Below are 24,911 nucleotides of genomic sequence, written 5' to 3'. Positions count from 1 at the left end.
GTGGTGCCTTTTAAACATTTCGTACACAGCCCACAATAAGCAATACATTTTACATTGCTACTCAGCACTCACATGCATGCATATGAGTGTATACACATTTGTGTACAGGAGTAAATAAGCATATGAGTATAATACACATTTCCAAAGCCAAATTTCCTGAAATAGTGCTTACTGTTACTTTCCTCAATGCTGATACCGTCTCTTCTGTTCTATCCTACTTTACCCTATTCTACTTGTTTTCTTTCTTCCTTCCTTCCTTCCTTCCTTCCTTCCTTCCTTCCTTTCTTTCTTTCTTTTCTCTCTCTCTCTCTCTCTCTCTCTCTCTCTCTCTCTCTCTCTCTTTCTTTCTTTCTTTTAAATGCTGCAATCAACTCTCTAAATTGATTTCACAAACCACTGCTGGGTCACAGGCCATAAGTTGAAGACATTGCTCTCGATCATGTCAGTTGCCTCCTGTTCCCTCTAAATGCTGCTGGTGAGTTTCTAGACTAAATTTCTGTCTAAGCTCCTAGGATGCCCAGAATAACTTGTGTGGGCCAGCAGTATCTGCTTTTCCTCACGGAGGATAGCCCATGCAATTACTGGGCTTTTGCCTGAGGGTCTTAAATAAAATTTACACTGCTTGAGTACCTGGAAGTTTCCCTGGAAAATCTTCCCTTATTTGAATTTCTGTCTCAATCAAAATAACCTTTTAGGCAACTAGACCTCTGACTCAAAATATCCTAATTTCCTGGCTGGGCTGGGGAATATGTAACGCAAATGTAAGTGAGTGCTATTGTAGGAGAATGCCGGCTGTGAATGGGGACTTTATTACCTAGGGAGGCCCAAGCACATCATTTCCACGGGATTGTTTCTTCTATCTCATAGATTAATTAAACAAATATTTATTGAATACTAATGTGGCAGGCCCTGTGCTAAGGAACTCATCCAAAACTTCTACAAAGATATCTCCTAGATGGCACGGAGTGTAAGTAGTAATAATCATATAATTCTATATTTTACCCCTTCCTGTTCTTGTTTTCTTCCCTTGACCCACAAATGTATCCATTGTCAGAGGGCAATTCTGGTTAAGTGTTTGTCACTCGGATGGGTCCTCCTGCCCAGATCTTTGTGGATTCTCAAGGCCATTTGTGTATGTGTGGCATAGGAGTATACATATTGTTGTAGAGAGATGGTATGGGGATGGTGACACACTAAGTAAAAGTCTGTCAGCCACCATGACACAAGCAGCATTGCTGTAAAAGCAAGTGGAAAAGGGTAATAATACTAAAGGGAAGGAAAACCAGGGTCTTTATGTTTTCTTGGAATCAAGTGAGGCTTTGCATTTTGAGCCATTTTGTACTGAGGGCATTCTAGTACTTCTCTGGTGTTTCCTGAAAGAGTTTCAGCACCTAAGTAGTGCTGGCACCAGGTGTACCCAGCATCACCAGGCAGCAAGGCCTTGTGGGATATGGCAGGAAGGGCCATCAGGATCATCAGAGGCTTCAGTCAGACCCCTTAGTACCAGTTGGGAGGCAGAGGAGGCCAAGGAGTGGCCATTGCCAGAAGGGGCCAGAGCAGGAGAGGAAGGAAATGGCTAATTCCTTGACAGGACATGTTTCTGAGCCTGTAAGGACAGCTAGGGGAAACTCCCAGAAATAATTATGGGGATGAGTTGAGTTCTTTATCAGCTGTGTCTTTTGTTCTCCCAGACTGTGGCTTGTCTTCTCATTCTCTTGACGTAATCTTTCACAGAGCCTACACAATTTCTTACATCTTGTATGAAATTCAATGAATATTTGTTGAACTAATAAAAGGAGTGAATGGTTATATGTCTACAATACCTTCTCCATAAAAAATCAAATACATACAGAATTGATAAAGTTCTAATTTTTGTTATAGTAAAAAATTTATTCAGAAATTAAAAAGAATTGTAAAATTGTGAAAGACTGGTAGATATAATCAAGAGGAGAAAAGGAAATAAGTCATCACCAATGTGAAATTCTTCATTATGTGTTAGCCCTGGAAGTGCCCTTGTCCATTATTTCTTTGTGATTCCAGGGTTTTGCATGATGTCTTTCATAGAATAGGCATGTGCAGCCTCGTATACAGGAAGGACTCAAGGAAACACTTATGCAGATTTCTGGAGGTCTTTTTCTATGTAGCTCTCTCTTTTCCAGAATTCTACCCTGCAACTTCCAGCCACTTCCACTTCCTGAGCTCTGCACTCCATCTCCTCACCTCAGCTGGGCCTCTGGGTTTCCCTCCCCTCACCTGCAGCGCATGAATTGGCTCCAGGCAGAAAGTTGGTGTGTTCATAGCACTAAGCTCTTCTGTTTCCCTTCTAGAGTTCACAGACCTACAGGCTTGTTTAATGTCTGAAAACAGCCGTTTTATATACTTTGGCCAGTTTTCTAATTGTTTACCATGAAAGTTTAAGTCCTTTCTTTGTTACTTGATCATGGCTAAAAGCAGAAGTTCTTATGCAACTGTCTTGGTTAAGAGAAAAAAATAAGGTAACTATAAACGAAGACATTTAGGTTCATGTAGTTGGTTCTGTTGTTGACTGAATTACATTGCTGTGACTCAATTTGGAAGAGGCTCTGCTTGGCAAATTTTCAGTCTTGGACAGCACTTTGCTTCAGGAACAGACTCTTCCATCATCCCTTCCTGCTCAAGTGAATTAGAATGGAGAATGACATTCTGAAGTATAGAGAGTGTACATTTGTTACCTGCCCCCAAACATACCTCATAGCTTGTTAGGAGGATAGTGAATAAGTGTGTCATCTCTCTCCATGTTGTTGTGCATCCATTCTTATAACCATAGCCTATTAGAATCTTCCATTGCTTTTCACAAATTGGTTTAAACTTTTAACGATGATATATACAGATTTCCTCATCTAAGCACAGAGACTATTTCTATTTAGGTTATTTCTGTTTAATCAGCCATTTCCCCTCCAAGGTCATAGTCCTATAATTCTATCTGTGTATACCTAAACAATTTATTTTAATAGAACCCTGCAGTGGTGGTGGGGACACAGGGAAGGGAGTTATTTCATCAAAGAAGTACATAGTATCTACTGGAGGATTTTCTTGTCTGAGAAACACTCCTGAAATATTTTTCAAAGATTTATAATTTTACTGGTAATTGTCAATTTTATAACAGATGATTTTCTTTTCAGCATAGTGACTATCTAGTGTGATGATAATAGGGCCACATCCTAAAAATTCATTTCTTCGTTAACTAGGACCCGACTCTTCAGAGCTCCTTCATGTCACCTGCCAGAACAGCAATTGAACCACATCACCTAAAAGATATTTTGGGACCCTCAGTGGTCCAAAATCCAAGATAAGGACAAATAAGATAGAATTTAGAATAAGCAAGAAGTTAATGAATAATACCTCAATCGCTTTGTGGAAATTAGAGCTTTGACCCAAGAATCCCGGCCTTGAGACTTGAATCCTATTATGTTCAGACAGGAGCTCCCTAGCCACCTGCATGGTTCCATTGTGTTAGCACAAGAGTGGTTGGTGACAGAGGCTGGCAGGTGTCAACTGTCTAAGTCATTGTGTTTACCTGATTGTTTAGTGTCTCTTCCTGGGTAGATGTTCTCTGAAAAGTATTAATATTCAGTACAAAGATCTTCCTACTCCATGATCACTACCATGAAAGCATCCATACACCTCTTCTCCAGACCTCCTTGTCCCCAATCTTCCCAACTTTGTCCCTCTGGGTCTCTGTACAGATATATAAGATATATAATTTACCTGTAATTTAAATATAATTTACTTATTAAGTCTATTGTATGCAGGCATGTAAATTAAGAGAGCAGGGATCTCCTTTGTTTGTTATTGTTTACGATATCCCTGGCACTTAGAATAGTGCCCAGCACATAATAAACACTCAGTGAATAATTGTGGAATGAATGAGTACTAAATACAAGTCTTTGTCAATACATGTGAGAAATATCTATTCCTAGTTAGAGGCTTACTTTTTCATTTGCTTTATTGTTAATGATATTTGGATGAACAGAAGTATTGAATTTTAATGTAGTTAAACGTATCAATCTTTTCCTCTACGGTAAGCCACTTTGGTTTCTTATTTGAGAAATTCTACCGCAGAGTAATAAATAGATTCTCATATATTTTCTTCTAGCCTATCTGTTCCTCACTAATCTACAATTATAGCTCTGTTGTTTATTAAGTTTTAATACAAATGTTAGTGTTTCTGTGCTCTCTATTTTGTTCCATTGTTTGTCTGTCCCACTTACTTATTTGTGATTGCTGGACAGTTGATGCCATTGAATAGCTAAACGACCAACTGACTATGAACAACTATTTTCTGGATGAACTTACACTGTTATAAGTTGAATTTTCTTATTTGGACGAATGGTTGTCAAATTTAGTGTGCATCAGAAGAGCTTGTTAAAACAGACTGCTGGAGTTCCTGATTCAGTAGGTCTGGGGTGGGGCTTGAGAATTTGCATTGTTAACAAGTTTCCATGTGCTGTTGATGCTGCTGGTTCCAAGACCACACTTTGAGAAACCCTGTGATCAATAGTATGTTCACAACTTTAAGTGGTCATTATTTACTCCTTTTCCCCTAGAATTAATATGTTATTAGATTTAAATAGTAGTATATATTAATATTGAGCATCATATTAGAAAAGCAAATTTATTTAAAATGCAATATTGGAAATAGGTTTATGAATACATAATATTTTGGACTTAAAGTAAATGTTGCTATGATTTCTTTAAAAGGAATATAATAAATATGAATGCTGTCCTCCTAGACTGTGGGAGTAGGAGTTTTTATTTTTAATGTGAAGTATTTTCTTAGACTGTGAAAACTTAGAGCATATTCCTCTTCAGACCGAGGTACTATATAGGAACTAACTATAAGATGTAATTTAACAGGTCATTCTCCATATTCAAAAAAGCATTTTTATTAGTCTAAACTTAGAGCTTTCTAAATTGATTTTATCCAGAAATAAAAAAATGATAGAGAAATGTTTTATCAATGATAGGTAAATGTTTAGTGCATCATTAGTATTTCTAACAGTTTTATAGATGAAATTTTAAATTATCTGAGTTTGTGACACTTTGAACTTGACTTCTGATATTACCGTAATTCTTATGGCTGAGACACTGGTCAGTAACGTACTAGGAATATATACTAAAAGTGTTCGCTTTGATTTTTAAAAAATATTATTTAATTTTATGTTTACTTAAAATTAACTCTTTTAAGCCAGTCATTTGTTAATTTACAATTGTAATCTAAAATATCATTATTTAGATTTATATCCTCAATTCATTAATGAAAGAGATCAAAATAGTGATGAATATAACATTTTAATATATGGATGGAAATAAAATAATAGTAATAAAATAATATGTATCTTAAGTATCTGAATGTAACTGATAATATATTTGTGTTATGGATGCTTCTTTACAAAAAACAGCTCTGGCTTACTGAAAAATTCATATTTCAAAAATCTGTCAGTCTAGTTGTTTCTGGAGAATGTGAGCGTTACTGAAAGTATACAAGTTTGAGAGAAGTGAAATTAAATAAGTGAGGTACAACCAAAGAATCAAAGATATCTCACATATATTTTGATTAATTAAATGGTGGATGGGAACAAATTGTCTCTCACTATTTAACTCACTGAATGTTAAACAGGTAAAACAGAAAGATAATTTTCAGGCATTTTTAGGCATAACTATGACAAGATATTTAAAAATATGAAACTCCAGCAAAACACTCTTATGAAAAATGCCCCCCCCCACACACGCACACTGAGAATTCATTTGTCTAGTAGTGATTCTTCATATACATTTTATAATATTTCTTTGGCCTTGGCCCACAGACTACATGCAGACACTTCACAAATAGTTATTTTGTTGCCTAAGATACTAATTGAAATTCAGGGCAGGGAAAAATACATCATTGGTCTTTGTGTGTCTATGAAAGGCCTTCTTATTAGACTTTGTTTAGTACAAAAACTCCTATTCTCTGCAAACTGAGAGGGACCCTATGTGTGAAGTGTGGTCAGTGGGGTCTTCGGGAACAACACAGACACCAGTCGCTTACCAGCCGGAAGCCATCCTGCGCTCTCACAGTGCCACTCTGACTATATGAGCCCCTCACCATCAGGTGCCAAAAGAAGACACTCACTCACGCTTTCCAAAATCCTTTCCCAGGGCTGGGGGAAGGGAGCCATCCTTTGAGTTTCTATGTGGAACTCTGAGTACTCTGTGGGGTTAAAGCACGGTCTCATCTCCCAACACTCCATTTTCCCTCTGAATTAGTGTCCTTCCTTTGAGCCCAAAAAACTGTACTCAGCGCTTTAGGCTGTGACCCCTTAGTTCTCTGTTTTCATAGTACTACTCCCTGCCTCCTCCATTTTTTGGAGCCTCAGAAAATGAGGAATTATCTTCATTTTCTCCTCACATGTATGTTTCCTTTTAGTCTGTTTCTTTGGCTTTCTGCCTGAGTTTCTAAGTCAGGGTGTCCTAATGATAGTAGCTCAGACTTAGGGATCTGGGGGGACTGGATCCCCAGATTATCATCTCAATAATGTCATCATAAAACTTAGAACTATCATTTCCTACCTCTGTGAACTACATCAATTTCTTTCATCTCTCTTGGCCTCAGTTTACTCATTATTGTAATAAAATATATTGTGCAAGTTCTTTTTATTTAACTACTTACACCATATGTTTAATACCAACTGCTAATACATAATAGTTAATATATGGTTGAGTCATAACGTTCTCTTATTGAGAATGTTCTTTCTTGTGTCTGATAAGTCATATGCATGTGGTTAAAATGACTTTTATTAAAACATTAAATAATCAAGGTTTCCAACTTCAATAGCACTGTCAGTGATTGAAAAAGATCACTGAGTGATTGTAAAATAAGTAATGGCAATGAAGTAGTTGTTTTCATATAAAAGAATGAGAAAACCAGAGACTTAGAATCTATTTACCTTCACCTGCCAAGAAGGAAAAATGTTATTGAATATATTTATATATACATACATATATAAGGCTGTACCATCTCTTTTGTGTAGTGTCTTACTGGATGGTTGCTGGAATTCATATTGATTGCACTCCACTTCCCTAGCCTCAATTTTTGTTTTTGTTTGTTTTTACTGAAGTTGCAATTACACAGGGTCAGATCGTTGAAGGGACTCAACAAGATTCCAAAGTGTATAGTCATGTAACACTGTATAGGGGCAGAAAACTTTCCTTCTTTCCTTCTAGATTCTAGGCTGATCTAATAATTAAATTGACATAAGACAGATTAACAGGAAGACAAATTTCATACATATGGCAGCCCCATAAAAATACAAGACTCCCTGGAAGTCAGTAATTGAGGCTTATGTACCATCCTGAGCTAAGAATGAGAGGCTAGGGGTCTGGGACTTCAAAGCGAGGAAGGCAGTTCACATGAAGTGGAGAAGAACAAGTGTTTGGTAAGCAGATGTTTGCCATGTCACACAGATAAGTCTTTCTGATATAAAAATTCTCTGGTAATAGCTCTCATCCTGGTACAGTTCTCCTACCTAAATTATTTTAGGCAGTTAAGGGGGACTCTTCCTGAGTCTGCTGGACCCTGATTGTCTTTAGCTTGAAATAATCGACATGCCAAAAGGGCACATTCCGGGGTGGCATATTCTGCTCCCCCTCAGCTTTGATAAACTAAAGGATGTGGTACTGCAGGAGAGAGAAAACACGGGCAGACAGACAAAGGTCTGAGTCTTCCTGATGCTGCTCTAGAGCCTTTTCTTAATCTCACTGGATATGATGTGTGTTCAGATACACACAAGATGCCTATTTTCAGGGAAGCCAAGTCTCAAGGTTACAAAAAAAGTCTTTTATACCCTCCGCTCATATAGCTGAAAGTAGACAATATAATCTGTGAAGCCAAGTACCTCAACCTATACATTTTCTATAAATAATACAGACAAACTAGTAGAGTGCGTCAAGGGTGTTTCAGGCTTTAAACAGCACATAAGTCACTAGTTAGTCCATTCCATTTTTGTCCTGGCCCAAGGTTGGTCACAGATGTCCAGGGTTCCTGAAGATGAGCATAAAACTGCAAGTTACCCGAACCTTACACAATAGTCCATATCCTTTGCTAATACTATTTCCCTCTTACCTGGATCTTGTAACTTTTAAATTTCACTCCTAGGCCTTCCCCTAATTTTCCACTCCTTTCCTACCAAAATTCCTTTCTTTATTTGATTCCAAAGTTCAGTTCCTACTTCTTTCAAAGCAAAAGGAAAAGCTGATACCAGGAAGATCTTAGTAAGGAGAGTTCTTTTGAAAACTTTAATGTGGACTATAAGAAGTAAAAAATTGATTACCTTTAATAATTACTTGAAAGATACATCTATGAATTTCTTAGACTTTTAATATAATTGTTGAAAATTGGAATGCCACTTAATTTAAGACACATCCATACTTCAGAGTTTGTAACATATTTTAATAAGCACATACACAACTAGATTCCTATGTGAGTTAGCCTATGTACTCACATTCCCAGAATATTAAAAGCCTTCATAGGGAAATGATTCTGGAAACACTGTAACAATCAGGGTAACAGGTATTGCTTTGCTTCAACAATAAGAGCTTTTACCTATAAAACTTATTTAATAGACAATGAGTGTTCAAAATACAAGTGTGCAAGATACAAAGGAATCTGGAAGTATACATAAGATACTAAGAAAAATGGGTTGGGGGTTCGGGGTGGAAACTAGGGTGATGTGAGGCAAGATGGGAGTGAGATTTTTACTCACTGTATATATTTTTATAATTTCTGGGTCTGGCATTAGTATTTCCTCATCTTAAATTGTTCACGAGATGAGTTAGAATCATATCTATGTATTGAATGGCTTTTTCAAAGAATCTTCAAATGGTTAATGATAAAGAACATTCTCTAAAGGATCTCCAACACAGTCCTACAAAACTTAACTGACTTTTTAAAAGCGACCTATTAACAAAGATGTATGATAGCTCATTACAGTTTGCAAATACTTTCTCATTTATTTCTGACAACTCTGGAGTTGAGCAGAAAAGTTATTTTTCTGCTTTTAGATGTAAGAAAACTGAAAGTCCCAGAAATTTTTTTGGTATAAGCCAGTATTTGAATTCAGGCACATGTCCAAAACTATTTTTACTCTATCACCCACCTCTTTATAAACCAGTTGCCTCTCTGAAGGTATTATTTTTTGATACTCTTCCATATATTGAAGACTTCATTTGAGTAATTATATTCACTATTACTTTAAGCTTTCTCCTTTACTACCACTGTTTGTACTAAACTTTGTTTCCTGAATAATACAAGTGTTTTATAGCAACAAAAATAAACAGCTAGTTCAGACCGGCCAGATATGCTGTAAAAGCTTTAGGAAATATATGGATGAATGACCAATCAATCAACCTCTACTATACACACATACCTAAAGAATAAACAAAAATATTGTCTCTAATAACCTTCAGTCTCTTGAGGGGTTAACTTGTGCCTTTTAAATCAAGTTATAAATTATATTAATACTCCCCTTTCTGTTCAACTTTTTTATTCCAATGATACTCATCTTGCTTTTTATCTTCAATCTCCTCTCCTTTCTCATCCCTCTACTTTTTCTTTTATTTCAATGTTTACTTCCATTTTAAAAAAAATCACTTTAATGCATATCATTAATTCCATTTTTTGTTCACTTTTTTCCATTTATGGTGTCTCTTCTCAATAAAAATCTATATATAGGGTGTTATCCTAGTGACAGGAGCTTTTAGAATTTTATTGCTTACCATAATCAATGATTTTGAGACTATTGATGCTATTTATCTCTTGAGTTAGATCATTCTTTGCAGCAAGGTCATAGTAAAGTCTGTGAAGCTGAAGTGAAAGGATATTTGCAAGTGATCAAACAATTTCTGGAAAATTTGTGAACCCAGCCTTCATGTTTATTGCACAATCTAGATTTCACATCTATTTAGTGTGTTACTTAAATTTCCCCTTTCCATTTAATATATTATTACAGTAATCAGGGCAGCATATATATTCATAGTTATACGGAGGTACAGTGAGAAAAGAAAGCTGTCATTCATTATGGTGTTTTGCATCTTCAATCTAAAAAGAGAGAAATTAAAAAAAGAAATGAAGCAAGTTTAAAAATCAAGCAAAAAGTAATTAGGCTATTTTGGGAAATGATCTTGGTTTCCTGACTTCAAGGTTGATGATAGAAAAAAGAAACATTCCAGTATTTTTTTGTCTGCAAAAGCTCACTCCAAAACAAATCAGTGTATTCAGGTTACAATACCCAGGTCATAAAGTCACATTTTTATTGATAAAATATAACTCACAGCCCATTGAGTGAACTGTAAATGATCATGCTACCTTGTGAAACATAATATCGCGATTACTGGATCTGATATATGCTGGATGAATGCCAGCACAATGCAATACTTTGCTGATATAGTGTGAAATATATTTCATGCTGCAGTAAAGCTGTCCATAGACTTCGGAAAACAAAGATATTTTATCAGCAGTAACCAAACTGTATAAAATATTACAGCCTCAAAAGACCACATATTATATGATTCCATTTATGTGAAATGTCCAACATAGGCAAGTAGAAAGTAGATTAGTGGCTGACTAGGGCGGGGTGGGGGGGTAGGGGGATGGGGGGGAGGACAATAGCTAAAAGGTACAAAATTTACTTTCGAGGTGATAAAGATGTTCTGAAATTAATTATGCTGATGGTCACAACTCTGTGGCTATTAAAAACCATTGAGTTTTGTACCCTTTAATGGATGAACTATAGGTATGTGAATTATATCTTAAGAAAGTTGATTTAAAAAAAATCTTACACAGAAAGCTTTCCTGTAAAAACACGTTCCACCCAACTAAGATGCAATGTAAATGTTTATTAAGCGCTTTTTTTCTTTAAATTAAAGTTTATTAGGGCGACAATTATTAGTAAAGTTACATAGATTTCAGGTGTACAATTCTGTAATACGTTATCTATATCTCATATGGTGTTTTTTTTCTTTTACTTAGAATAATATCTGTATTTTTTTAATGTCCTTTTATATGTGTAAAAGAAGGAAAAAATATAAATCAGGGTATAAGAAAATTAGTCATATATTATTTATTTTGTGCCATTTATTTTTAATGTTTACAATAAAAGGGCAGATATTTTTTGTGGCTGTTAAGATTTTGCTTATGATAAGTGTTTGAAATGAGGCATTGAAATGTGAACTGCTTGTGAAATGGGCTATTCCTTGACTTCTAATGGAGGCAGATATCCCATGGGAAAGACGCCTGTATTGCTTCAAATTCAGTCTAGGATAGTTAACCCTTCATGGTGCTACTTTCTTCAGAGCAAGATTTGCGTATACCTCAGAGTGAGAATTACAGAATTTGGGTTTCATTATAACTTTATTACTCACTCATTGCAAATCATGACCTGATCATCTTGTCTCACCCTTTTAAAATATCTATCCACTCCTCTGCTTTAATTTTATGTCATTATTTAAATCTGATGGTCCATTCAGCCCTCAGCAGTTGGAAACCATACGGAGTTGGGCTTTGGGCTGTAAGAAGGTTAGTGGTTTACCCCACCCAGCTGTACGGATACTGTCATTTTCTATTGTCTCAGAGTAACATTTTCCAGGAATTTGGTCTGTGGAATTTGGTCTGTTCAAAGGCTCCTTTAAAAAGGCAAGTCTTGTGGTCAAATAAATGGAGCACACAATGCATACCATGTCAATACCTGCATACCACATGCATACCACACAATACCATGTCTTGCTCTTTCATAGTCTCAGTGGGCACTAGTATTAAGGGCTCTGAGAACAATAACAACAAAAAAGTGTATAACTTTATTTAACCTAATATTTCCCAAATTTATGCTTGAGTGACTCTTAGTAACCCTGCGCAGAACGAGCCTGCTGCAGCTCTCACTATGGAAAATGCTGTCCTGAAGTCATAATTCTCTCCTCCTTTGTTACTCTTTGCCAGCCATAGAAAATCTCTTTATGTTTCCTTTTTCTTGTGCAGCATGTGTGTTTTAAGCCACACTTTAAACTTGCCCTATTTATTTTTCCTATCCATTTCCCCAGGTATTACGTCTGGATTGCCTTTGGAGAGCCTGACTCTGTGGTGCTCGGGATAGCTGGCTTTCTTCATTGATAGTTCTCCTAAAGACTTGTGACGCCCGTAGTACTGCCTGATAGAGCACTGGGTCTTGCCTTATTGTGGTTTTGGAAGAATATCTCTTTGTCCATCAGGTTGTTTAACCACAGAAGGTCAAATATTCTTAGCCCCAGTGCAGAGAATTCCTGGTAAGGGGTGGGGGTGAGGAGAATTATTGTCCACTCCTCTCTTCAACAAGAGGAGAGTTAATTTTGGGCCAAATAAATGAACCTAAATGTTATGGTCTTGAACTGCCAGAACTCTCTGACAGTGGCAACTCTGTGGGAAGGAAGTGAGAAAGCCAGTACCTCATTCCCCGTCCTTTCAACTCTCCAACATCCTTCACTTGGCAAAGAGCAGCTAGCTGTCTTCCTTTATCCGCTCACAGATCCAGAAATTCCTAGTTTGTCTATCCAAATTAATACTCCTTATAATTGTTTGTAAGACACATAATCAACTCTCACTTTTACCACTTCGTTGTAAATTGTTTTTTCCTTATAAATCTGTTCAGGTACTTTTATTCTTATTTAGGCCATTGTTTTTTTACTCTACTCTTTTTCTCCTTTCTGTTTCCTTTATTATCACATTAATCCGCGACCAAGTCCTCAACATTCCTCATCACCTTCTTTAGCTTTTGGCCCTTGGAGCGTCTGCTTGGCTAGTTCCCTGTGGCTTTCTTGTAGTCCCCCCGCCTGCTCTGAACAGTCACTTGCCAAAGCATACTTTTGATCACATGGCTGCTTTGCTTAAAAGACTTTTCTGGTTCCCCTAATTCCTTTCTTTCACAGAATTTCCTGCAAAATTCTGTCTCAAGTCACTTTGTTACAACCACATCAGACCGCTCAACTACAGCTGAGTTAAGAACTTTAAAGGTTCTAAGCATTGAAAACAGTTTGGTTCTTTCCACTGTCTTCACGGGTTAACAACACTAGTCTGTAATTTAACATTTATTGTATGAAGTAACACCAACCGTAGACGTAAGCTGAAAGTGAGCAATTTTCTAGATTTTTCTGAACTTCTCTCTTCTTCTCTCCCTCTGTCTGTGCTCCAGCTTTGTGGTTAGCTGAAGTACATACTACTTTATAATAAATGAGCATGTTACTATGTTATGAGTGTGTTACTCTGGGTATTTTAGCATTGCCCTCAACACAAATATGACTCTGCTTTTGTTCAGCAGTTGCCCTCTGGCTGGAGCGTCTTGTCCTCCTCTTGATCCATTTAGTTAACTCTATTCGTCCTTCAAGGTTCTGCTCAAATGTAACATCCTTTATAAAGCTCTCCCTGATTCACCAGGAGTATCGATTCCTCAGCCTTTTGGATGAGCCTTTTTAACAGCACTTGTTCTGTTGCGTTAGGATAAATTATGTGTGTCTGGCATCCCTTCTCATTTCCCCATGTTTTATCATTAAATCCTCACAATGACTATATAATATTAAGTATTAAGATCCACATTTTACAGATGAATAAACTGGAGGGTCTGTCACCTACCTCACACAAGCTATTATTAAGATCTAATGCAAAAATTAATATAATTTATAAAGGACTAAGAGCCCTATAACTGGAAGGCATTATTTTTTATATATTACTCTGTGTGTTAGAAAGTGTTCATGTTTATGTTTTCTCCTTGACAGTGGTAGAGGGACATTAGTATTCATACAGGAAGAAATCCTGTTAGTGCTAATTAAAATAAAATTTGAAGAATGCTGCTATACTCAGGTGCTGTGCATATCATGAAGATAATTTATCCCACACATTTCAGGTTAATCCCCTGTCCCCTGAGGAGAAGCTGGGGCTCAGGTCTCTGGAGGTAAAAGTCAAAGGTGGTCTCTGTTTGCACTGTTTTCTCCCCTTTCTCTCATGCTTTATTTTTCTCACTCTCATTATTCTTGATGGAAGTTTTTAGTAGAGCTCAGCACCATCTTACCCCAGGAAGAAAACAAATCTAGAAGATAAATGCATGATGAGTGGTGCAAAAAACAACAGCAGAAATCTTTTAGTTTTATTGTGGAAGCAAAGAATATTGCCCATAGAATTTAATCTTTGGCAATTTAAAACAAGGATTTCTAGCAAAATGAATAGACCAGTTTTCTTCCTCTGGGTCATGTCTGTTTTATTGTTAGCAAGTCTTTCAACTTAACCAGTTTCCCAGCCAGGCTTCTCCTTAATTAGCATCGGGAGTTTTCATTAGTTTTTCTACGAGGTGTTAGTGATTCTCATTAGCTTTGCCATGGTCTTAAAATTTATCTTATTTACTGTCTTACTATATACTGTATAAGATTATATGGTTAACTCTCAATGTAGATGAGCTAGGCTTCTGGTTATTACGTGTTTTACAATGTATATACATTTTACAGAATCTCTTGTATCTTAACATTTTCTTTATAATTTATATATATGTTACTGGGATCCAATTTATCAGGCTTTATCATATATTTATACATATAAATAAGGACAACTAAATATATATACATATATATCACTCAGTTAATATAATAGTAGATCTTTCAAGAAGTAAAAAATATCATGGTTTCATGTTTGTACAAAATAAAAGAATTTAATGAAATATTGTAATTTCACTTTATAGCCAAACTCTACTATTTTTTATTTTATACTTTTTTGAGCACATATGTTTAAAGTATTGTCCAAGAAGCAGGAAATGAAGTAATGTTTCTGCCTCCAAGTCACTGGACTGTGTAGTGAAGAAGAATTATGATGTCTAGGTATTTCACAGATTAGGCATATTTTTTTTTCAAAGTGTGTTATTCTCCTTTTGTTCCCCACTCCAAAACAATGCAAGCCAAAAAGCCACCATCCATGCAATAGTATTCTTCTTAAAATTTGTGTTTAACTATTTGTATTATTGTTTTGTTATTCATTCCATGGTTATAAGGGCCTAAAATGTGCCAGGAATTAGGGATATATCAATGAACAATACAGAAAATGTTCATTATATTCAGATGAAAAAGAAAATTTAATAGATGTAAAAAAGTATAAAAGATAAGTAAATAACCAATGTCAATGTCAAGTAATGAGTAGTGCTATTCCTTCAACAATTATTTGAGTACCTACTCTATGCTAGATGCTGATCTATAAAGCATACAGAGGGGTGGAGAGTGAAGGGCAAAGGAAGCTGCCTTATATTAGTAGCTGTTGGGGGAAGACCTCTCTGAGGAGATGACAGTTGAACTGAGGCCTAAGGGACAAGTAGAATCAGAAGAGTTTCCTAACCTGGGTCCTGGGAGTCTACGGATAGAATTCAGGAGGTCTGTATACTTGGATGGGAAAAATGACTACATCTCTATTTTCACTAAACTCAGACTGAAATTTCACCTTTTTTCCCCATTTGAATGTAGACAACAAACCTCGGTAGTATTAGCAGCACCTGTTACTTTGTGATCAGTATTTTCTTACCACATCACAGTTTTTGCAGGTATTTTGAAATATCATTGCTTCAAAATTATGGTGCAGTCTTTTCTTCATAATGACATTTCTGTCAACGATGGACCGCATGTACAATGGTGGTCCCATAAGATTATAATCGAGCTGAAAAATTCCTATCATCTCTGATGTCCTAGTGATGTCATAGTTCTCCTAATGCAGTAGGACCACACGTTACTCATGTGTTTGCGGTAATGCTGGTGTAAATAAACCTACTGTACTTCCGTTATATGAAATGTAGCACATCCAATTATGTACAGTACGTAATACTTGATAATAAATGAGTATGTTACTAGTTTATGCATTTACTACACTTTTATTGTTACTTTAGAGTGTATTCTTTCTACTTTTAAGAAAAGTTTGCTGTAACACAGCATGCTATGTTAAGCCAGCAGCAGCCTCATTCATCTTACGTTTACTGTGTCTCTTGATTGTATCATTTTCTCATGTGCTTGATTTAGTCTTATTTTGTTTTGTACAGTCACATGCTGTACAGGCTTGCAGCCTAGGAGGAATAGGCTGTACCATCTAGCCTAGGTGTGTAGGAGGCTATTCCGTCTAGGTTTGTGTAAGTGCACTTTATGATGTTCTCTCAATGATGAGATCGCCTAATGATACATTTCTCAGAACGCATCAAGTGTCCCAAACATATCCCCATCATTAAGTGTCCTTCACTGTATTTTTTACTACCCAGACTTTAATCTTCACTTCATAAAACCTAGAACAAGAAAGTTCTGTATTGGGGTGGCCTGTTAGCTCAGTTGGTTAGAGCGTGGTGCTGATGACACCAAGGTTGCCGGCTCAATCCCTGCATGGGCCACTGTGAGCTGCGCCCTCCTTTAAAAAAAATTAATTAAAAAATAACTAAATGACGGTTTTGTATTGACTGTTGATTTTATTGTCACAGAACAATGAGATGGTGGAGCTCCAGAGAATACGGATGAAGGATGAAATACGAGAATATAAATTCCGAGAAGCCCGTCTCCTTCAGGACTATACAGAGCTGGAAGAAGAAAATATCACGTTGCAGAAACTTGTATCTACGTTAAAGCAGAACCAGGTAAGGTTTGAGAAGTTTTTCGTTATACTCCAGGTGGACCACATCTTCTGAACACTAAGGTTAAATCTTCTCTTCTCAGGAAAAAATGTCAAAATTTGCCTTAATCTCTCTATAATATTTGTGTGCTGGAATTTCCCACCCCTCCTATTTCAGCTAAGATTTAGAAGGCAAACCTAGAAGTAGTATAATTTACAATAAAGCTTCATTGGCTAAGAAGAATTTTAGTTTATACTTTAGCCCTGTGTTAATTTATTTCGAAATAGGTCAAATGTTTTGTAATCAACCTGATAACTTATGAAATGCCTGGATTTATAAGCTTGTTTTGTACTACAAGATTAGGGTCTCCTTGCAATCACTTCTCTCTCTCTCTCTCTCTCTCTGAGAATTGCTTTTATATCCTGCATGGAAAGCAATTTTGAAATATAAATCAATAAGAGCAAAATTATAAGAAAAAGAAAATGCCTGATTTCTTTCTTCAGCTGTAACCTGACTAAAATGATGTGTACATTTAAAGGTTTTTCTTGTTTTTGTTAGTGAGGCTTAGTTTAATTGCTTAATTTTCCTGATTGGTTTGCATTGTGGTTTGTTATAATTATTAGTTATAGCATTCTTGAATCTGTAATTTTAGATGAATTTTTGAATACAATTCTACCAAGTAGTTAGCAAAGCTGATTTGGATGTTCGAAGTCTTTTCAAGGTGCTTCCTCAACCACAACCTCTATTCTGGTCTAAACGTTGTTATAACCTCTCAACACACTATACTCATAGGGTAGGATACTTGGCCTCAGTAAACTTAGAAACCAGCCTCTATGTATGCTTCTGCTCCCTTCCCAAGTTGGTATCTCTATACAAAAGTATCATTGGTTTTGATAGATATAAGGGGGAAGAGAAGAAAGGAAAACATCCAGAAGAAAAAAAAAATCCAGGTATTGATACAATTGAAATCTGATTTCTGATCACTGCCGCTTGCCCTCATCTTTGGCGTGTAAGGGGAACAAGTTGTCTTCGAAGGAGTGCAGGGGGTGGTTTCAGTCCATTAAAAGGTTTACCAGGATATCGCCATGTGTTTTTACCTCCTTCCCTCCCCGTTAAGCACTGATTCACTGTGTGCTGAGGGCTCTCAGTACCATTGGCATTCAAGCTTTTGATTTGATGCGTTGTGAGCTCACAGTGTAGAAAATTAGAAAAATACTTTTAAAAGAAATGTTTCCCAGAAACTTCTTAAAATAAGGATATTTTTCTGTGGTTTGTTATTTTGGTTACTGATGAGGAATGTAGAGGACTTGAAGCAAATTTACTTGAAGTGCAATTATCTGAAGTGGTCATTACTCCCAATTCCTGAAAATCCTCACTGCTCTCTGCACAAACAGGAGTGTAACCAGACCAGACAGCCTCACTGTAGAGTCTCCCATCACTGCATGTGGTAGACCAATTTACTCAGGAGGTTAATTTAGGCCAGTATTAGGTATTCTTGACAGACTGCCAATGTACCCTGTTAGCATTCATTAATCCAAATGCTGTTTCTGTGGGAGTTTGTACCATCAGTCTGGCTGATGGTTGTTTATAGTTTACCCATGCCCTTCCCGCAGTAATTAAAACATGGGAAGCAAATGCCTAACTCAGAAATTTGAAAAAGAGCCAAACAAACAGGAAAATGTATACATCTCTTTAATTTTATTTTCTGGATGCAATATGGTAATTTTCCCAGTTAAGTGTCTAGTTAATTAATTTGAAATCATTTTCCATACAAAGGGCCATTCTGGCTTACTCCCTGACAAATGGGTGCACTGTAGTGTCACAAGTCTCACAATTAAGAAAATGCTGATTTGTTGTTTTTTTTTTTACCCCTACCGTTGGCCTTTATTTACAGGAGTTAGCATCCATCATAAATTCTTTTCTGATTAATGAAGTATTCAATATAATATTTTATGTACAAATACCATAGATTGTTTCAAACAGATGATGATGGCTGGCTTTCAACCTCAAAACTGGTCTGGATGTTGCTTTGTACTGAAGCTCCTTACACCAAATGTACTCCTCCAGTCTGGTTTGATGTTTCTCTAAATAGCAAAGCTACTAGCATTGTAAAATGCTTAGCTCAAAGAACTAGAAGATTCTTTCCTTCTGAAATTTCATTTATTATTAGCTATTTATTGATTAATTTCTAAATAATTATTTAAATAGCACTTCCTACTTCTTTTATAGTTTCTGTGTATTGGTTTATTTATTTTCCATCTCCCTCCACTATGATATAGCACCTAGAAGAGAGCCTGGCCCACAGAAGGCATTAAATAAATACTTGTGAATTAATGAATAAATTGTTGTTTTCTTTTAAGTTTCTCTTACATTTGATCTTCAACTTAGAAAGGAAGCTAAAAATTAAAATTATTATAATTAATAAAACCAATTATTGGTTTATAATTAATAAAACCAATGTGATCCTAAATATGAAATATATTAGAATATCAAAGAGTTGCCTGAAAACTTTAGCCACTTCCCTCTATGTGCTGATTTGGTTCTGTGTCCAAAATAAAATCATGTCCAACCTTATAAATGCATTTTACACCCTTATGCTTTTTAAAACAAGAGTATCTGAAAGAAGTGCAGGAAGAAATAGCAGTGATAAGAGAGGTCAAGTCAACTGTCAGTTCCCCAAACAGACCACCAGAAAAATCCGTTGATGAAGCACAGCTGTTTATTAGGCCTCTTGTGTAAAATACCACCTTGACAGATCCTTAGTATTGTCTCAAAATGGGAGATATAAGAAAGGGTGTTCATAGGATTTTAGGATCTGGACTGGGTTTTGCATGGTGGGAAACACGTTTGGATAGACTGAGTTTATGACATAATAGTTCTGAGTTGGGAAGTACAACAAAGTGAGGGTCTTGACATGAGTCTTGGGGAAACAGTTTTAGTTGGGTCTCATCTTCCAGGAGCAAGTATTTCCTGTAAGCAGCCACCTTTTTCATGCCTGGCCCTGGTATTAATAAATACAGGGACAGGAAAATTTACCTGGTCCCATCAGTTTAACAAGGATTAAAGAATAAAAGGTCTACAGTGCAAACTAAATTAATGTCTACCAGTGTAAGCTATCTCACAATCTGGAGGCAGTCAGGGGATTGGTTGAAATACTAGGAAAGGTTGGTAACCAGATGTGTTGAGTTGTCCAGGGAAAGACAATGAGAAGGTAAGGAGGAAGATGACCTTTATAGTATATAAGCAGGCCTGGAAGAAACCATGACGTAACACTCTGTTATCCCAAGCGAATTCCATAATTTGACTCTTGAATGATTCTATCATGGACCTGTGAAATTCTATTAACGCTGTATAGAAACGAGTGCTCGTTGTCCATCAGTATCCATTCTTCCCTTCTCCCACCCACGTATTACCTAATTTTAAACTATGCACTAGGCTATCCAGAGTGAAGAATATATTCTTCACCTCCCTTGCAACAAAGTGTCCTATGACTAGTATTGGCCAGTGGGATATGAGGAGAAGTGATATGGGCAACCTTTGAGACATGTCCTTAAAGGGAGAGGGTGTGCCCCTTACTTTGCCCCACTGCTTGGAACATGATCAAGATGGCAAGCCGCCTTAGACCCTGTGGACCAGAATAGGAGGCAACGCAATAAGATAGAAGGAGCCTGGGACCTTCTATCTTATTCTGAGACATCATGGAGCAGAGATATCTATTAGTCTGACTGTCTATCTCCATACTGTTACATGAGAGAGAAACAAACTTCTATCTCAACTAAGTTACTCTTATTTAGGTCTCTGTTACATCAGCCAAACCTATATCCAAAACTGTTATCCTAACGTGCGCCAGACAAGCCATTGCATTGAAATTATGTGAAGAAGGTTGTCGGGGAAGGATAGAAACATATGAAAATGATAATGGTGCATGATCTCAATCTTTTAGTTTTTAAAATATAAGTTTAATATAAATGCAAATAAATTTAAAACTAAACACAGCTTATATTAGTATTTAATATAATGACTTTATCATTATATATATATATATATATATATATATATATATATATATATATATACACATTTTTTTTTCTTTTTTTAAGTGTGTTTTTCCAGGACCCATCCTCTCCAAGTCAAGTAGTTGTTTTAATCTAGTTGTGGAGGGCACAGCTCACAGTGGCCCATGTGGGGATCGAACTGGCAACCTTGTTGTTAAGAGCACTGAGAACTAACCAACTGAGCTAATTAGCTGTCTCCATCATATTACTTTTTATAGTTTACTTTTTCATTCACAACAGTTTATTTAGCAAATGCTTATTGCAGAGCAGACTTCTGTTGAAAACATTAGAATGAAGAAGCATAGTGAAGCACCATGAGAGGCACCTACGTGCATACAAAATATTTCCTCTTTCTAAGGATATTACAGTGTAGCTGTGGAGACAAAATATTTATTGAAAAGTGCCATATGATAAGCGCCATGCCCCAAAGAAGGCATGTTGGTTTAGAGTAGAGATCTCTTTCCCCCTAGGGCTTTCATGACCAAGAGGGTATTTGAACAGGCTCTTATTTGACGTAATTCAAATGAATAATACATTGATAACAGTATCTATCTATCTATCTATTTGTTATTGAATGGTTGGTACAGTTATTCCAGATTCTACCCTTAAGCACGTAAAATTTTTCTTTATTGCCTCATCTTACTCTTAAACATATTTTATTGAGGTTATATTCTTATTGTGATCTTTAAGTAATTTGTCTCTGGGTATAAAAATGTCCTCATTATTAATAATTAAATGAAACAAAGTAATAGTGATGATAACAGCTTTTCTTGGTTGTGAATAGGCTCATAAACAATTATAAAACAAAACAAAACAAAAATCCCTGATTTATTAGGCCAACAGTGCCCCCTTTTGACCATTTTAATCCATAAAAGAAATTCTAAGACACCTTTTTCATCTCTAAGAAGTGAATTTATATCTATATCTATATCTATATATATATATCTATATCTATCTATATCTATATCTATATCTATATCTATATCTATATCTATATCTATATCTATATCTATATCTGTCTTGTAAAGAAACCATCCTGTGTTACCGTAAGGGTGTATATACTATGTGCTTTTTAGACTTATTTTGTAGACTATTGTTTTGATTTTTTTTTTAATGATTAGTTCCATAGAGTGTCTAATGGCAGTTTTGTAAGACCCAAATTTTAGTTTTATGAATCTTCTCTATCCTGTCTGATTCAGGTTGAATATGAAGGCTTAAAGCATGAGATTAAGCGATTTGAGGAGGAGACGGTGCTGCTGAACAGCCAGCTGGAAGATGCCATCCGGTTGAAAGAGATTGCTGAGCACCAACTGGAAGAAGCCCTTGAGACCTTGAAAAATGAAAGGGAGCAAAAGAATAACCTGCGGAAGGAGCTTTCTCAGTACATCACCCTCAATGATAACCATATCAGCATTTCGGTAGATGGACTCAAGTTTGCCGAGGAAGGGAGTGAACCAAACAATGATGACAAGATGAATGGACATATCCATGGACCTCTTGTGAAACTGAATGGAGACTATCGGACTCCCACTTTAAGGAAAGGAGAGTCTCTACACCCTGTTTCTGACTTATTCAGTGAGCTGAACATTTCAGAAATACAGAAATTGAAGCAGCAACTTATGCAGGTAAGAATTTTGTTTAGGGATGTTAGAGTGAATTTCTTAACAGGTTGTAGGCAGCACGTTGTGGGATTTCTTATTCTCACATTTTAGCTCCATATTTTTTTTTTTAAATACTGCTGCTTCAACCAGCAACGTTGGTGCAATATTTTAGAAGGACACAACGGAAGAGGTGTTGAAGATAAATCTCTCATTTGCATTGCTTTAAGAAATTTGTGTCGTAGCGCTCCAAAAGGTATGAAGGGAGAAGAGTCCGCAAGCATCTCGATACGTGTCTCACTAACGAAAGAATTCAAAGACATTATACACAAGTGAAATGACAGAAAATGGACTTTTCCGTCACACACAAAAAACTACATATAGCTTCAAGAACAATGGTTAAACTTCACACAGTACGCTTTTAAAGACACAAAGGACTTTCTATGGGTGAACTATTAGGTTGGTGCAAAAGTAATTGCAGTTTTTGCAATTATTTTTAACCTTTTAAACCGCAATTCTTTTTGCATCAACCTAATAGCAAGGCTACCATATGATTAAAAATGCAGCAGAGATATAAATCTGAAACAAGGAGTTCTTATTCCAACATAAGCCAGGCCTTACTACATTTTTAGTATCTTCCAATCAAATGTCTTGTGAAAAGTCCCAGGTTTAAGTTGATCTCATTGTACAACTTGCTTCCTGACATACCTTAATCCAGTGCTAATCCTGTTTGAGGAACAGCATCACCGCTGTCCTCATCACCTGGGGGCTTCTCAGAATTGCACATTGTTGGGCTCCACACAAATCTACTGAACCAGGAATCTGGTTCAACAAGCTTGTTCGGTGATAAAGTTTGAGGCTTATCCCTCCAAAGTTCTTGGCTTATCGCGGATAATTAGAGGCTGTTCAGACTCTGGCAGTCATTTATTTGTACAGCAAGCAGCACTTATTTCTATCTACCTCTACAGAAATGATGACTAAAACCTGAGATTCGCAGGAATACATAAAAGACTAGAGAGCCAATGAAGTTAATTTATTATAAGGTTTATTTTTAATACGACATCAAGAGTCAACATATCTTGCACTTTACCTGCGCATGGTTTTTTGGTGGCTAAAAGAGAATTTGGTTTTCACAATATTTAATTTGAATCATGGTAAGAGTGCCTGGCTACCGGGAGACAATGAATTTCATATAGACTTTTACCTAATTAAGTTCTGCATACCATGTTTCCTCAAAAATAAGACCTAGCCGAACCGTCAGCTCTAATGTGTCTTTTGGGGCAAAAATTAATATAAGACCTGGTATTATATCATATATTATATTATATTATATTATATTATATTATATTATATTATATATTATATTATACCGGGTCTTATATTATACTGAAATAAGACTGGGTCTTATATTAATTTTTTCTCCAAAAGACTCATTAGAGCTGATGGTCCGGCTAGGTCTTTTTTTTTTTTTTTTTTTTTTTTTATTGACCTTGAATTCTCTTGAATTTATTAATTTGTGACCTGGACTTAAAGTTTTCTGGAATTTACAATACTTATATCAATGTCAATATCTATAGCGATATCTAATTACAGTAGGTTCTGAGTAATTGGACCCCACATGACAGTGCTGAGGTTTTTCATTTTAGATTTAGAATAATGTGATGCCACAGATAAAAGTAGCTAGACATATAGTGCATTTAATCTCAAAGTAGATGACAAAAATCCAGTTCAGCACAGAGAGAATATACATTGCAAGCATTAACAGAAGCCCCTTATGTGTAATAAGGCAGACTGCTAGCCAGAGGAAACGTGGTGGCCCAGATAGTGCAAATGACAACTTTGGCCTAAGGTGAACAGGCACCGGCTAGGTCTTAATTTCAGGGAAACACGGTAATCTGGTTCTGAAAAGTGTTACTGAACTAAAGTTCCTTTGCCTGAGTGCATCCAAGCCAAACGAGACACCAACAGGAGTTTGAAGCAAAGAGAGGTTTCTTGAGGGAATTGGCACCAAGCCAGGAGATACAGGTGAGCTGGTGCTCTGAGACCTGGTTCCCTGATGGCCTGTGGGGAATAGATGATATAGGGGAAAAATCATTAGTCATGGTAGCAAATGGGATCATGGGCTCTGCTTCGTTGGAATTAGGGTAGGAGATAGTTGATCATTGCATCAGGGACCTGATGTCAGCCATGGAGTTGTCCTGTCTGGTGTTGTGAGGATATGGTCGTTGGGGTCGTTCCGCTTTCACGGTTCCAGGGCTAAAACATAACTGAGGTCAAAATGTAATCTTTAGCTTGACAGAAATTTTGCTCTAGTTTGGGGTCTGCTTATTGTATCTTTGTCAGGGTCGAAAGACCTGCGACATTATATGTAGTTAAGATTGAATTTGACTTTGACCAGAGCCTACTGTCTGTCCTAAGGGTTTAATCATTAAGGGATTGGAGGTGCAGTATGTATAAAGGTGGAAGGATCTGGTTGAAAGAAAGCAACTAAATCATAGTTCTGTTAGACTGAACAATGTTAGCTTGAATTAAGGGAAAAGTCATACTTAAAAAATGAAGTTCTTGTGTGGTTACAAAAGGAAAAAAATCTGTTTCTGCCT

General features: G+C 36.4%; 1 protein-coding gene across 8 annotated transcripts in view; it reads left to right on the top strand.

The window, feature by feature from the left end:
• BICD1 (BICD cargo adaptor 1) overlaps positions 1-24,911 on the top strand; it is a 236,874-nt gene that overhangs the window by 166,782 nt on the left and 45,181 nt on the right. For all 8 annotated transcript variants that reach the window (XM_074325844.1, XM_074325843.1, XM_019736733.2 and 5 more), the window contains 2 exons: positions 16,530-16,682; positions 21,913-22,338. In XM_074325844.1, the coding sequence (XP_074181945.1) occupies positions 16,530-16,682; positions 21,913-22,338 (579 nt within the window). The remainder of the gene's footprint in view (positions 1-16,529; positions 16,683-21,912; positions 22,339-24,911) is intronic.

The sequence above is a fragment of the Rhinolophus sinicus genome, linkage group LG02, assembly GCF_036562045.2.
Source record: "Rhinolophus sinicus isolate RSC01 linkage group LG02, ASM3656204v1, whole genome shotgun sequence".
Lineage (NCBI taxonomy): Eukaryota > Metazoa > Chordata > Mammalia > Chiroptera > Rhinolophidae > Rhinolophus > Rhinolophus sinicus.
The sequence above is the reverse complement of the archived record's forward strand: the minus strand, read 5'-3'. Positions and strand labels throughout refer to the sequence as shown.